General features: G+C 34.5%; 1 protein-coding gene across 1 annotated transcript; it reads right to left on the bottom strand.

Moving 5' to 3' along the window:
* Positions 1-145: 145 nt before the first annotated feature.
* Positions 146-831, bottom strand: LOC18009678. The gene has a single exon (XM_006391621.2). The coding sequence runs from the start codon at positions 794-796 to the stop codon at positions 146-148; it is 651 nt and encodes a 216-aa protein (XP_006391683.2). The 5' UTR covers positions 797-831.
* Positions 832-16,081: the final 15,250 nt, after the last annotated feature.

The raw sequence follows: 16,081 nt of genomic DNA, 5'->3' as shown, positions 1-16,081 counted from the left end.
AAAGCTACATGAAACAAAAAAACAAACACTTCAACTCACATGGAAAAAAAAAAACTCTCAAAAGAAAGAACAATCACTAAGTTCATCATTGTTTCAAATTTATTCATTCAATCGACCAACATTTCTCTGATGCTGAGCATCCCGATCATCCCCGTAAATTCATTATAGAATTATTGATCGCATTCCTACTTCTTTGGAGATGCATCCCGGTCATCGCATAATTAGCTAATATCAACGAATTCAACTTTGATGCCTCGCAAGATTGCACATGCGTCCCATAATCACATTCTTTGCAGTAATAAACCCAAAGATCCTCCGACATATCTTCTTCACAAACATCACATATGAACATAACACCATCCTCACGACCTTTGCATGGTGTGTTGTAAAGGAGAGTGAGTGGGTGTTCATGATCTTCAGGCTCCGCGGTCTCGGGGATAAAAGCACATCCCACATGAACATCGTACTGGCACTCAGAGCAGTTGTAAGTGAATCCGGATCCCAATTCACCACACGCATTACACCCATAAGACTGACCATAAGGTGGGGAATAAAGCAGAGTTAAAGGGTGGTCAGGATGAGACTTGTGAGTAATTTCACCAGGTAGGTCGAAACATGACTTGTGCAAAAAGTAATCGCAGTCTTTCTTCATACACTTGAAAGCTTGTCCGGTGAGGTCAAGCTCGCATCCAGAGCAAATGATCTCATCTTCTTCTTGGGATTTGAAGACCCACAGCGGATGATTGTGACTTGGGTGTTTCACGGATGGGCAGTCAATAGTTTTTTCTGAACCCATACTGTTCTTAATATGTTTTTGAGGGTTTCTGATTGTTTTGTGGCTTTGTGGGAGAATGAATTGGAACTGTAAATACCCAAAACTGTATAAAACTTTTATATCTATAATTATGATTTTGGTTTAATCATTAACCAAGTTGTAGCTTATATAAATGTCATATCTCAGTTTGATCTGTCATGTCTTTATAAAAGCTATATTATATGTCTAACCCTCTATTAGTTATGTTTAACTATGTATGTCATGTCTTTATATAAGAGGGTTGACCTTTGAGATGCAGAAACATATATTCTAGTTAATATCAAATTGGCCAACCCTCTTTTAATTATGTTTAACTATCTATGTCATGTCTTTATAGATGATTTGTGATTTCTATAATCTACACTACAAGAAAGATCGGGTTTTACGTCGGCATATATCGACGTAAAATCGACGTAAAACAGCATTTACGTCGAATTAACGACGAAAAAAAATTCGTCGTAAAACGATCGTCGTAAAACCAAAATCGTCGTAAAATCGTCGTAAAATCGTCGGAAACTATTCGTCGTAAATGCGACGTAAAATTTCCAACGGAAGTACAACGAAAGAACTCCAACATAAAAATGACGTAAAATCGATGCTAAATTACATCGATTTAACAACGATTAGGAGACGAACAATTTCAATTAAAGGAAACTAATTTTTTAATTGTCGATGTTAAATCGTCGTAAATTTTCGACGTAAATTCGACGTAAACTTATTCGACGTAAACTTATTCGACGTAAATTTGTCGTTAAATATTCGACGTTAGATCGACGTAAATTTACGACGAATTTACGTCGATTTATAAATTAAATATTTAATTCGATTTTAATTTAATTAATGAATTTTGAAAATAATAAAAAATTAAAAATAGAAAAAAAACAATTTAAATTCAAAAATAATTTATAAATAAAAAAAAATTTAATACAAATTGTTTTTTACAAAAAAACCTAATCTACAATGTGATTTCGTAATCGTCGAGGTTCAGATCGACGTCACGAGGAGGCTCTCCGTCTTGGCCGCCCGTCGCTGCTGGACCGTCGTTTCCCGTCTGCACTACCGGAGCCGAAGACTGACCCTGCGTCTGCTGGTCCGATGGTCCAGTACCGGAAGTACCACCGGTCTCAAAGACCCCTCGTGCTCGCTGTTGCCTCGCTCGGATTGCGGTGGCCAACTGCGGAACCGCTTCCGCAATGATATCGAAGAGACCGTGCATCTCGGTGAGCTCCTGCTTCTGGGCCACTTGCTCATGCCTGAGAGTGGTGATCTCAGCATTGGCCGTAGCAAGCTCCTGGCGAAGCTGACTCGGATACTCCTGCGTGCGGAATCCGGAAGCCGAGGCGGCAGGACAGTCTCTAATAGAGCCCATCCCTAAGCTTCGGCCCTTCTTCTTCGGAGCAACCTACAAATAGAAAATAAAAACGTTAATTATTTATTAAGTAATAAATATAATAAATTTTAAAAAAAATTGAAATAGATCATACCTCCTCGAAAATCTGGTCTTGCTCAGCGACGGTCAACGGTACTTGGATAGTACCGTCAGGTGTGGCCTGGGTCTCCCGCTCGGCGATCCGCTGCATAGCGGCATTGTAGATCTCCTCGGACCGAGCGTCGACAAAGGTCCCGTCCCTCTTCCGGTGAGTGGTCTCGAAGAGCTTCGTCATTGGAGGTAGTTCTCCTCCGTTCTCCTCGGCCTACGAATTAGTAAACATTAGTGAAAAATATTTAATAAATTATAGCAATAAATAAAATTAAATTAAAATAATAATTACTTACTATCATGAGACATCTTCCCGCAAAAGATATTTGGCCAGAAGTGTGCGGGGTCACTAACTTCTCACCAGTCACCAGATCGACCCGGTTTTGGACGGCCGAACACTTAGCAGCGGTGGTTTGGGCATGCGGGTCCAGCCAGTACGCCTTCAACCCGTTCCAACAGGTAGTGGACATGGAGCTCGGCTTTGCGTCGTCGCCGTCGATCTCCCATTTCCGCTTCCAATCGGAAACGGTGTTGACTAGGCGTTTCTGCGCCTTCAGCCGGAAAGCTTCGCGGACCGTCTTGTTGATCCCGATGTCCCAGTTCCACCGTTGCTGCAAAAGAAAACAAAAAATTAGATAAATAATATAAAAGTAAGATTAATTGAATTTTACTACAATTTAAAATGATATAAATAATATTTAAAAAATATTACGTACCGCAAAGCACTTGTACCAGGTGTCGAACGTCTCTTGCGACACCTTGCTCCAATTGTAGTGTGGCTCCACGAAATGACTCTTAATTGTGTCGGAAACGCTCCGACCGACACAATTATCCAAACTAAACCTATGAAACAAAAAAAAACTTATTACATTAATATTTAAGTAAATTAAAACATTAATTTAAAAAAATATAAAAAACTAAAAAGTTTACTTACCAATAAGAGCCCGGTTCCGCTTTTCCGGGAACCAGACGTCGTAAAGCCCCCCGTCCCGGTAGGGCTAGTAAATCCTCAACCGTAAACTGGGCATACGGATGAGGAGGAGCGGGTACCGGTTCGGCAGCCGGCGGTGGAGGTGGTGGTGGAGATGATGGTGGAGGCGGTGGTGGAGACGGCTCCGCGGTATTCGGAACCTGGGAGGCTCCGGAAGATGAAGGGACATCGGTCCCGGTGTTTCCCGAGGCAGACGCCCGGGAAGAGTGTCCGTCCGCCATGAAATTGATGTAATGCGTCCTCCGTCGAGTCATCGTCTGCAAAACCGATAAAATTTTATTTTTCAAGTTAATTACAATTAATTTTTAATTACGATCCTAAATCTAAGAAATTCCGATCCTAAATCTAACAAATTCCGAGCCTAAACTAATTCCCGACCTAAACCGTTTGAATTTCTAAACTATTTAATAATAAATAATTTAAAGTAATTAAAAAAAAATAATTACCTTTTTTTGCGTCAAAAAGAGGAGGAATGCAAGAGGGGACGAAGCAAAGAGAGAGGAAGGAGAGATAAGCGACGAAATGAGGAAGGGGTGAGGTCCTATATATAGAATTTATATTCGTCGTAAATAGTTACGTCGAATTTACGACGAATCCGTCGTAAATTCGTCGCAAAGGTCCCACCGTATAACAAAGCGAATAAGACAAACACACGTGGCTGTATCTGGGCTTTGCGACGATTTTACGATGATCCGTGTTATTCGTCGTAAAATCGTCGTAATGTTACGACGATTTTACGACGAATCGTATAAATCATAAAAATTTAAGACGGCTGTGTATCCACAAATCGTCGTAAATTCGTCGTAATATTACGACGAATTTACGACGAATTATACCAAAACTGATGAAATTCAAAAATTGAAACTTCCATAAGGACATATAAGCATGTCTATTCATGATAAATGTGGTGTGTATAACTTTCTAGCATGTTTACATAACTTAATGAAGAATTTAGTAAGATGTAAGATAAATCCATACATCTTGTGTAAATGTATATAACACCTTAAGATTATTTGATAAACACATATATGTCAAATTTTGAAATTTTTTTTTTTTTGTTTAGAAAGTTGTTTTACCTTATGAGATGGTAAGACATTTCATTCTCTTCATCAAAATCCCCCCTAAACTCCAGAAAAGATAGATTATAAGATTTAGGGGTTACATGTCATCGTAATCTCGATGGTATATTACGACGGATTTACGACGTTAACACCCATTCGTCGTAATCTCGATGGTAAATTACGACGGATTTACGACGTTAACACCCATTCGTCGTAAATTCGTCGTAATAAAACCACATTTCTACAAGATCCTGAATCTTATACTACAGACCCTTATATAATACATCAGTTTACTTAGGAAAATAAACCCAAAAACCATTCTGTAAGTTGGGAAAGCTAAACCCTATAGGGTTTAGGGTTTGCATTTTACGACGAATTTACGACGAATTCCAAAAAAATCGTCGTAAATTCGTCGTAAAAGTCAACATATGTCCAAGTCAACACTTTAACAAATTTTCATCAACATTTAATTAGTTTTCATTAATTGGCTTTAATTAATGTTACATTGAAACGTTCAAAGCATGCAATTAAATGTCAACATATTTAATTAGTCTTCATCAACATTTTCCTCGGTGTCCTCATCATCATTGTCATCATCATCACTGCTTGTTTGAAATTCGTCAGCACCTTCTTCAGTTTCGTCCCCATGTAGATCTTCAACTTGTCGATTACGTGGATCAATTAAAAGAACATTTTCTTCAACATCCGGTGCTGTAATGTCTACACAATCATCTTGTTGCATTGGCGGGAGATCTACACCATCAATTATACCCCTTGGAGCAACTTTGACAACCGCCAGCCATGAAATTCCCGTATTCCGAACTCGAGGATATGGAACAAAGGTGACTTGTTCTGCTTGAGATGCAAGTATAAAAGGCTCGAACTTATTGTATCGCCGAGATGCGTTTACATCTACCACTCCGAATTTGTTAATTCGCACTCCACGACCTACCGTAGGATCAAACCAATCACATTTGAATAGAACAGTTTTCATTCTGACTAATCCGGGGTATTCCACTTCAATTATCTCTTTGATGATCCCATAAATGTCTACTTCACCTCGTACACAAACTCCATAGTTTGTAGTTGCCCGTTGAGTGCCATGACTATAAGTATGAAAAATATAGCCACGTGTGAAATACATAGCTGCAGTAGTTATCTTCGAAATAGGACCTAGGAGCAACTCATGAAACCATACTGCATATGTCATGTCATCATGCTCGACTTGACCTTTTAACCACAATGCATAATGTTGGTCTTTTCGCTTGTTAATTTCATCTTCTGAAACACCGTCAATGCATTCTCGGACTTGACTGACGAAAGTGCTGAAATTTTAAAACATTGTTAAGGACATTTCGTCTGTTCAATCAAATTTTAATAATACATGGTTATAATTATGTACCTCTCGTAAGGTGCCAATTCCTCGCAATTCAGAAGTATATATGTATGTACGCTGTGGTAGTCTTGTTCGTTTGACCAACAAGTTTCTTTTAGTTTCCCACTTAGACGTCCAATTGGTGAGAATATATCAGGCACACCTTCTACTGCGTAACTTTTTCCTACACCCCCATCGTCGTAACGTCTTGGAGCCCGTTTGCGTGTACGAACCTTTGGAGCAAAGTAATAAGACGTGAAATGAGAAGTCTCTTTTGTCAGACTTCCCGCCACGATAGACCCTTCAACTTATGCTAAGTTTTTGGCCTTACCCTTCAAATGCTTCATAAATCGTTCAAACGGATACATCCACCTAAACTGAACAGGTCCTCCTAAATCTGCTTCATGAGGGAGGTGTATAGGTAAATGTTCCATAACATCGAAGAAAGCAGGTGGGAATATTTTCTCTAAATTGCACAACAATATTGGAATATTTGTAGACAGTTGTGCAACTACATCTTCTGATAATGTCCTTGTACTTAGATCACGGAAGAAAGCTCCAATGCCTCCTAGTGCCTCATGGACATGTCCCGGTAGGAGTTCAGCAAACGCAAAAGGAAGTAACCGTTGTATAAACACATGACAATCATGACTTTTCATCCCTGAAAACTTTTGTCCTTTATCCACAGATTTAGCCAGATTAGATACATATCCATCAGGAAATTTCACGGCTGATGATACCCAATTAAACAATGCTGTTTTTTGTTCAGCACCCAACCGAAATACAGGAACAGGTGCTTTCCCATTACTCACCATATGCAACTCAATTCTGTTACATATATCAGGTAAGTCCATCCGTGATTTAACGCTGTCTTTGGTTCTTCCTTGGACGTTCAAAACAGTATGCATGATGTTATCGAAAAAATTCTTCTCAATGTGCATAACATCAAGATTGTGTCTAAGCAAATGATCTTTCCAGTAAGGCAGATCCCAAAATATACTTTTCTTGTGCCAATTGTGATGAACCCCATATCCGTCAGGCATATTCGCAGGAGTGTGCCAATTTCCTCCAAGGGGGACCGTTTCAAGTCCACCCCAATGATCTACTTGCGCTTCAAGCTCTACTCCAGTTAGGTACACTGGTGGAGGGAGACGAACCAATTTGTTCTTTATAAACAAACGCCTATTTCTTCTATATTGATGGTTTGGTGGTAAAAACCGACGGTGGCAATCAAACCAACAGGTTTTCCTACCATGTTTAAGCTGAAATGCATCAGTCCTATGAAAACAATAAGGACATGATAACCTCCCATGCGTTGTCCAACCTGATAGCATTCCGTATGCCGGGAAATCGCTTATTGTCCACATAAGCACCGTTCGCATCGTAAAATTTTTACCACTCGAACAGTCATATGTTCGTACTCCAACATGCCAAAACTGGTTTAACTCATGTATGAGTGGTTGCAAAAACACATCAAGGGCCCGCTTCGGGTGATTTGGACCAGGGACTAATATACTTAGAAACAAAAACTCTCTTTGCATGCACATATCTGGAGGAAGGTTATATGGCGTAAGAATCACAGGCCATAATGAATATTGCCTACCAGACATACCAAATGGACTAAACCCGTCAGTGCAAAGACCAAGATAAACATTTCGCTTAGACCTAGCAAAGTCTGGATGTACGGTGTTAAAATGTTTCCAAGATTTCCGGTCAGACGGGTGAGTCATTTTGCCATCTGTTTGTGAATGTTCCGCATGCCATCTCATCGACGCAGCTGTCCGTTCGGATTGATATAGTCTTTTTAACCTATCAGTGATAGGAAGATACCACATTCGTTGGTAAGGAATCTTCTTACGCCCAGCAATTTGCGGTCTATATCTTGGCTTTTGGCAGAAACGACATTCTTCAAGCTTCTCATCATCTCTCCAAAAAAGCATACAATTATCAACACAAACATCAATCATCTCAGAAGGCAATCCAAGACTAAAAACCAGCTTCTGAATTTCATAATACATTTCAGCAGCCAAATTATCATCTGGCAAATACTCTTTAATAAGATCTGCCCAATCGGTCATGCAAACTTCAGATAGATTGTGATCAGTTTTTATTGTCATCATCCGAGCTGCCAATGATAATTTTGATAAACCTTCCCTACATCCCTCGTACAGAGGCTGTTTTGCTGCGTTTAACATATCATAAAAGCGTTTCGCATCTGCATTGGGCTCCTCAACAGTATCAGCATGTGTTTCATGAAATGCATCAGTAATCATTTCATGCATCCTATCATGATCTTCACCCTGAACTTGACTACTTTGATAATCATTGGACGCTTCAAAATCCACATGTTCTTGATGATTACTACTACTCCGTGCAGCCATCTGACCACTACTTTGACCATATCCCTCTCCATGCTGATACCAAATAAAGTATTGGGGCATGAACCCTCTATTCAATAAATGCTGCCAGACAGTGTCAATAAGAATATGTTTCCTATTTTTGCATTTCACACAAGGACAATACATTTTGCTGCTTTAAATTACAGTTTCCAGAAGGCCGGCTTGGTACATGAATATTTCCAATCCGTTTTTGAAGTCTTCAGTCAACGACCCATCACCATTTTTGGGCGTATACATCCACTTTCGTAGATCGTATATAGACATTTCAAAAACAAATATTTGACTTTTTGTTTCTGAAATTTGATAGAAATTTCAACTACTAAAAATTTTACTTAAACATTCAAAGACTCAAAAAATTTGTGTCTTTATATGTTTTTTTGGTTGATGGAATAATGAGAGAAGAAAGGGTATATATAGAATTTTTTGTTTGGTTACCAACATATTACCATTGCATATTTACATCAAATTTACGTCGAAATAAAATTTACATCACATTTACATCGATTTTACGTCAACTACAAGATAGAGGACAATTCGTCGTATTATCGATCTAAATATTACGACAAGATTAAGACGAAATAAAATTCGTTCTTTATTCGTCGTAATATCGTCGTAACATTACGACGATTTTACGAGGGTTATTTTTTACGTCGAATTTACGACGAAATTTTCTATCGTCGTAAATACGACGTAATGACGTCGTAAATTTACGACGACTACAAATCGTCGTAAATAATTCGACGGAAAAGCCCCTCTTTCTTGTAGTGCTAGCTAAATAATTCCGAGTTTGGTTTTGATTATTAGCCAAGTTGTAGCTTAACTTATTAATTAATGCTTTTCCCATTATTGACACTTTAATTAAAAGGCGTTTTGACATTATAGAGACGGAAACTATTATTAGATGTGTATTATTTAAAATATCCAGTCTGGGTGATTGTGAAGAAGTGGTGACAAAACATTATTACATACAGCCACCACTGCCCGTTCTCCGGCCAGAAACCAACTTGTTCTCCGGCCACGTACAGCCACCACTGCCCGTTGATTTTGTCCTGCATGCACTTAACAAAATCCACTTTTAAAAGTCTGGTTTTACCCGGCTCGTACTCGAGCATGGATTTCACTTCAATAACTGTATACACAGACTCAAAAAGTACTCATCACTCGATCCATTTTTTAAAGAAAAAATCATTGACAAAAATATCTATTAAAAATTGATTTTTGATTTATTTCCATTAAAACTGAAAATAGAAAATTATTTGTATACAAATTAAAAACATAGCCTGTGTTAAGATTTATAAAATGAAATCTATACTATTATTTGCGAAGTCAAAATTTTTACGTGTCAACACCAAAGCGATTTGCTTATGTGTCATATATACGTGTCATTTTTCTTAATTCTAATTGGATTATCATTAATCTTACATGTCACTATAGTTAATATGATTTTAATGGGCCATCTATACTATTAGTTAATGGACCATTGATTTCGTTTAATTCACCGAATTTGTAAAATGGGACACCAAAAAAGATTAAAAAAAAACCCTAAAACATTTATTCTACATTATATATATCGTTAGCTTACATATGTTTTTCACCTAAAACAACTAACTCACCCTTCTCGAAGGTCAACTCTTCGCTCATTCTCAAAGTAAATCGATTTTGTATTTTAGTAAGCCGGTGATTTTTGTTTCTGTGGCATAGTCTCCCATATTTTCTTTTTGTGATTTCTATAGTGATTATTTTTTTTTTCTCGCCTTCTTTTAATTTTCTATTTTATTTTTTGGGTTTTATATTGTTGTTAATTTATTGTTGTGCGGGCATAGAGATTTCAATGTTGTAAACTAAAACTAAAAATAATTAAAAACAATTCTTTAATATATACATAATAAAATAAAGCAAATCCAAAAAGGAAACACCATCTAAAATTAACAAAAAATATATTTACTATTAAACTCAGAAATCAATTGAATTAAGACAAAAACGAGTTTTTCGTCTTTTCATAATTGTTTTTCTTCTTCTTCTTTTTTATCTTTTAATTTTTAATTTTTATATTTTTTTTATTTCTTCATCGTCTTCCATCTTTATCTCTCCTTCTTCTCTTACGTTTTCTTCTTAGTTTTCTTTCATTTTCTTTTATTTTTTTTTCTTTCACCTCTTCATTCTATATCCTTTTTGTTACTTTTTATTCTTTAAGTTTTTTTTTGTCACATCTTCTTCTTTTTTTCTGTTTTCCTCATCTTCTTTCTATTTTACTTTCTTCTTTTTCTTCTTCATCGCCTTTGTCTTCTTCGTCCTCTCCGACTTTATTTTCTTCTTATTTTCTTTCATTTATTTATATCAATCAAATATATGTACTTGAAAACTTTAACTATATCTCTCTCCTCATACATGTGTCCATCCCTCTTTCAATATTTATCTTTCATTCTCTCCTTTCCCCCTCGTCCTAAATTTATATATATCATATGATTTAGATAACTACATTTAAAATAAGAAGTATTTCGAAAATAAAAAAATAGGTTCACAAAAAATATAGGAACACAAAAAATATGAGCTAACATAGACTGAATATCATGTACCTATAAGGTTAACTGTCTCTACCATTATCTCTTTATCCCCTTTCTCTCTCTCTCTCTCTCTCTCTCTCTCTCTCTCTCTCTCTCTCTTTCTTTCTCTCTCTCTCTATTTCTATCACTCACACTCTCTCTCTCCATCGACATGTCCCTGAAGCATCTATATGTCCCTGAAAGCTTTAACTCAATTTCTCTCTGCCTCCCCGCACAACATCTGATGTGCCGTCTCCACAGCAATTGTCCTATGTGTCATTATTAAGAAAATATTATATGGCGTTTTAATTTGTTATGATAGCTCAATCATTAATCTTACATGGAAATACCCGTGATGTGTTTAGGCCATCGATTTTATTTATGGGCCACTAATCTCGATTTTGGTCATAGCCACTGATTTTGGTTATGGGCCATCGATATCAAAGTCAGCACTAATCTAAACCCTAGCGAATACATCGTGCTATATATACTCCTCTCGGTCTTCATGTTTTCTTACATACAATGTTCGTCTTCTAAGGTTTAGCATCTTTTTAAAAAATAAATCCATATCTTTTTAAAAAAATTGATATATATATATATATATATTATTTATGCATTTACATAATGACAACCTACTCTTATAGTTCATACTTTGCTAATTGAATATTTTATCTCCCGCTTTACAATTAAATTGTCAGGTAAATAAAAATTCATGTTTGTTTATTTTAGTTTGTGCTTTAAATGTCTTTTTCTGCTTCTAGACTTTCGTCTTATGTAAATCCATTGCCTAATAGTTCTTTCCTTCAAAAATTTTATGAATTTTCTATAGCGACCAACAATCTTTCCCTCCGTGATCCTCAGATTTTGCCGTAACATCTGCCTCCATCTCAAATCATTTTTACAGAAGATGAACATTTTTCTGCGATGTTTACAACGATAAATTTACAGGTTCGTTAAAGTGTAATCAGGACTATCCTGAACCCATATCGTATATGTATTTTGAATTTCCGATCCATTGGGGCTGGGATCATAAAATATCAATGGCACCCCCGTCTTTGCGGTAATTCCAGACCGAGTATTAATAGCCAACTGTAACTCTAACGCTGGTGAAGCCTACTACTTGAAGGTTTCATTGCATGTTGTTCGCGATCCATGTTTTTAGATGGATATAAGAACAATTAATGGTGTTGTCCACCGTACTTTCAAAGATGCATGTTATGCTTTGAGTTTAATGCACGATGATACCGAGTATGTCGAAGCTATCTATAAGGAAAGTCAATGGGTTCCCACTCCTTTCTTCTTATGATGTACACTGCTTTGTTACGTGCAGCTTCTATGATGAATCCTTTTTATGTTTGGTCGATCCATTCAATGTTTTTAGTATAAGTTTCGTCAATTCTTTGCATTGTCTTTGATTAATTTTCCTTAATTATCTTATTTTAACAATTTTCTTTGATTTTTTGTTGTATTTGGATTTTAATTGTTTTCCCTAATGTACTTTCTAAGTTTAGTTACCATCAATAAAAATAAACAATTAAACAGATTCCTAATTAGTTTTTGCTACTAATAATTTATATATTGTTCTTATTTTAAGCCATTCATAATTGTTATTTATTGTTAAAAAAGACATACAAAGAGTTTTCCTAATAAATCATATATATTGCTTTTACTTTTATTCACCTATAATTCTTATAACTTAGAAGTATAAGTATAAAGAAGAAGATGTAGTTAATGATAAAAACTAAAAAAAAGATGAATTTGAATAAAACCATTGAGAATAAAAAAAGCATATGAGAACACAAAATAGTGAAGAAGAATAAGGATATAAAAAAAAAGATGTTTTAGTTAAAGAAGGAAACCGAAAGAAAACAAAATAAAAGAAGAAGAAATGAGAAAATGAAGTAGGTGAGGATGAGAAAGAGATCAAGAAAAACCAGAAGAAGAAGAGTTTGATGAAGACCAGAGAGCAATAAGAAGTAGAGAATAAAGAAGGCTAATAAGAATTTAAAAAGAAGAAGAACTGAGAAAATACAAAGATGAGGAAGCAGAAAAAAGAAAATATGAGAAAAAATAAGATGAATAAATTGGGGCCGAAAAAGAAAGCAAAATCCTTACAATTGGAGATTGAGAAGAGACGAATAAAACTAAAAAATAATAAGAAAAATACGAAGAAGAACTAAACCAAAAGATAAAGAATAGGAAGAAGAGTAGAAAAAAACAAAAGAGGAAGAAGAAGAAGAAGATAAATCAGAAGAGAGAAATGAAATAGAAGTTGTAGACGATGAAGTTATCTAAATCATATGATATATATAAACTTAGGACGAGGGGAAAATGAGAGAATGAGAGATAAATATTGAAAGAGGGATGGACACATGGATGAGGAGAGAGAAATAGTTAAAGTTTTCAAGTACATATATTTGATTGATATAAATAAATGACGGAAAATAAGAAGAATATAAAGTCGGAGAGAACGAAGAAGACAAAGGCGATGAAGAAGAAGAAGACGAAGTAAAATAGGAAGAAGATGAGAAAAACAGAAAACAAGAAGAAGATGTGACAAAAAAAACTTAAAGAATAAGAAGTAACAAAAGAGATATAGAATGAAGAGGAGAAAGAAAAAAATAAAAGAAAATAAAAGAAAACTAAAAAGAAAATGAAAGAAAACTAAGAAGAAAACATGAAAGAAGAAGGAGAGATAAAGATAGAAGACGATGAAGAAATAAAAAAATTAGAAAAAATAAAAACTAAAAGATAAAAATGAAGAAGAAGAAAAACAATTATGTAAAGACGAAAAACTCGCTTTTGTCTTAATTCAATTGATTTGTGAGTTCAATAGTAAATATATTTTTTGTTAATTTTAGATGGTGTTTTCTTTTTGGATTTGCTTTATTTTATTATGTATATATTAAATAATTGTTTTTAATTTTTTTTTAGTTTTAGTTTACAACATTGATTTCTGGATAGAAGTATGCGTGATATACTCAAAAATGATGACGTTTTTGGTGGAAAAGTCATTGTATTCAGAGGAGATTTCAGGCAAATATTGCCTGTCATTGTAGGAGGTAATAGCACCCAAACTCTTATGCCTACCATAAATTCTTCTACTTTATGGGACAGTTGTACAGTTTTAGAACTAACCAAGAATATGAGTCTTCAAAATGGTGCTGGAGGTGATCGCGTTAATGAGCTCTAGGCCTTTACAAAGTGTATTTTAGATGTAGGAGACGGCAAAATTATTTCGACTAACAACGATGAAGCTAAGATTAAAATCCCTAACGATTTACTGATAAAAGAATGTGCTGATCCTGTTAAAGAGATAGTAAGAGAAGTGTATGGTGATTCATACAGATCGGAAAGAGATCCAAATTTTTTTTAAGACAGAGCAATTCTTAGCCCGAGAAATGCAGACGTGGGATTAATAAACGAATACATGTTGTCAGAAATAAAAGGTAAACATATTTAACGCTTTATACATACGATCTTACACATTAGCTTCATAATGCGATCAATTGAACTTCGTAAAACATTTTTTTAGCTGAGGAACATACATATTTAAGCTCGGACAGCATCGATACTTCTGATAAGGGCAACATTGACGAGAAAGTTTACACACAGGAATATCTTAATAGTATTAAGATTTCAGGATTGCTAAACCATGAATTGAAATTGAAAATAGGGACACCTATTATGTTGCTTTAGAATATTGACCATAGAGGTGATTTATGCAATGGAACAAGACTCTTGGTAACATAGTTGGCCAAATATGTTATTCAAACTACCCACATAACTGGAGAATATATTGGTCAAAAGGTCTTGATCCCACAAATGTTTGTTTCCCCCACAGAGATAAGATTTCCTTTTAGAATGAGTCGTAGATAATTTCCGGTAGCTATCGCCTATGCAATGACTATCAATAAAAGTCAATGACAGACTTTGCAAAAGGTTGGCCTGTATTTACCAAAACCAGTATTTTTCCATGGACAACTTTATGTGGCTATATCACGTGTTACTTCAAAAGCTGGTTTGAAGATTCTGATAACGGATACAATAGGTCAGCAACAAACCAAGACTTTTGAACGTTGTATACAAAGCCGTCTTTCATAATGTAAGGAAACAATAGTTTTTTTTTAAGGTTTAGAATTTTACTATTTAAATAGTTTATTTAATTATTTATTAAATGATATTTTAGTTTACTTATCATTTTCTTTAATGATTGTCCTCATTGTCGAGAATCAAACATAAAACAAATAGAATACAAAATAATAATGGTGTTTGCAGAATTAATGAATTTTAAAAAAATATAATTATCCAACTAATCAATTTGATGACTATGAATGCTCTTCCAAAATTAAAAGTTTCTATAATACATTAGCGTTTTGATATTATAAAAAAAATTACGTACTCAGCTTCATGAACCTCGCAAATCCGCGCATCGTGCGGGTCTCCACCTAGTTAAGTTATATATTGAATCAGGTACCGATTTCCAAAGACCTTAATTTCCAAGATTTGTTTTCATATCCTTTTGAACATATATATTGATATTTATATTTACTAGGTGAATACCGACACGTAACGTGCGGATTCAACTATTTTAAACTTATATATTTTTGTATTTTTCTAAAAAAATATAATCATCATTTGTTATGTGGTAGTATATTATTATAAATCAATCAATTTGAAATGTAACATTATTAAAAAATTAAGAGTTTATATCAAAAAAATATTCATCAATATTTTTAATTAATTATAACATAAGTTATTGTTTAATATTTACATAAATATTATTTAAAAATTAATTAAAAATATTTTTTTTTGTCGAGTGGTTTAAAATTTAATATTAAAATTTATTTATTAATTTTCTTTTTAAAAACTGTAATTTGAAATAAGTTTTTTCTTCAACTATTTCAAATTTTCTATTTTTTATATATTTTTTAAAAAAATATGATCATAATTTGTTATGTCTTAGTATATTAAATCAATTACTTTTAAATATAATATCATTAAAAATTATAAATTTATTAAAAAATATCAATTTTTAATTAGTTATAACATAATTTCTTGTTTAATATTTACATAAATGTTATTTAAGAATCAATTAATTAAAAAAACAATTTTTTTTAATAGTCTAACACTTAATATTAAAATTTATTAATTAACTCTCAAATACATGTATCATTCATATGGAGAAAATTGAACAACTATAATCCAAGTGGTTAACCACTTGATCAAACAAAACCGTTGACTTTATGTCTTCGTCCAAAAAGACGTCGATTGAAAGTGTAGTAGCTGAAAAACACCAAAAATGGAAAACCTAACACGGGAAAAGACTTTACAAACGAAACCGAACCAACTGTTGATTAGTTTAGCTCTATGAATCAAACGGACTCTCAGATACTACAGAGACCCTCAGATTGCTGC

This window comes from Eutrema salsugineum, unplaced genomic scaffold (assembly GCF_000478725.1).
Source record: "Eutrema salsugineum unplaced genomic scaffold, Eutsalg1_0 scaffold_8, whole genome shotgun sequence".
Lineage (NCBI taxonomy): Eukaryota > Viridiplantae > Streptophyta > Magnoliopsida > Brassicales > Brassicaceae > Eutrema > Eutrema salsugineum.
This window is presented reverse-complemented; position numbering and strand designations above follow the sequence as displayed.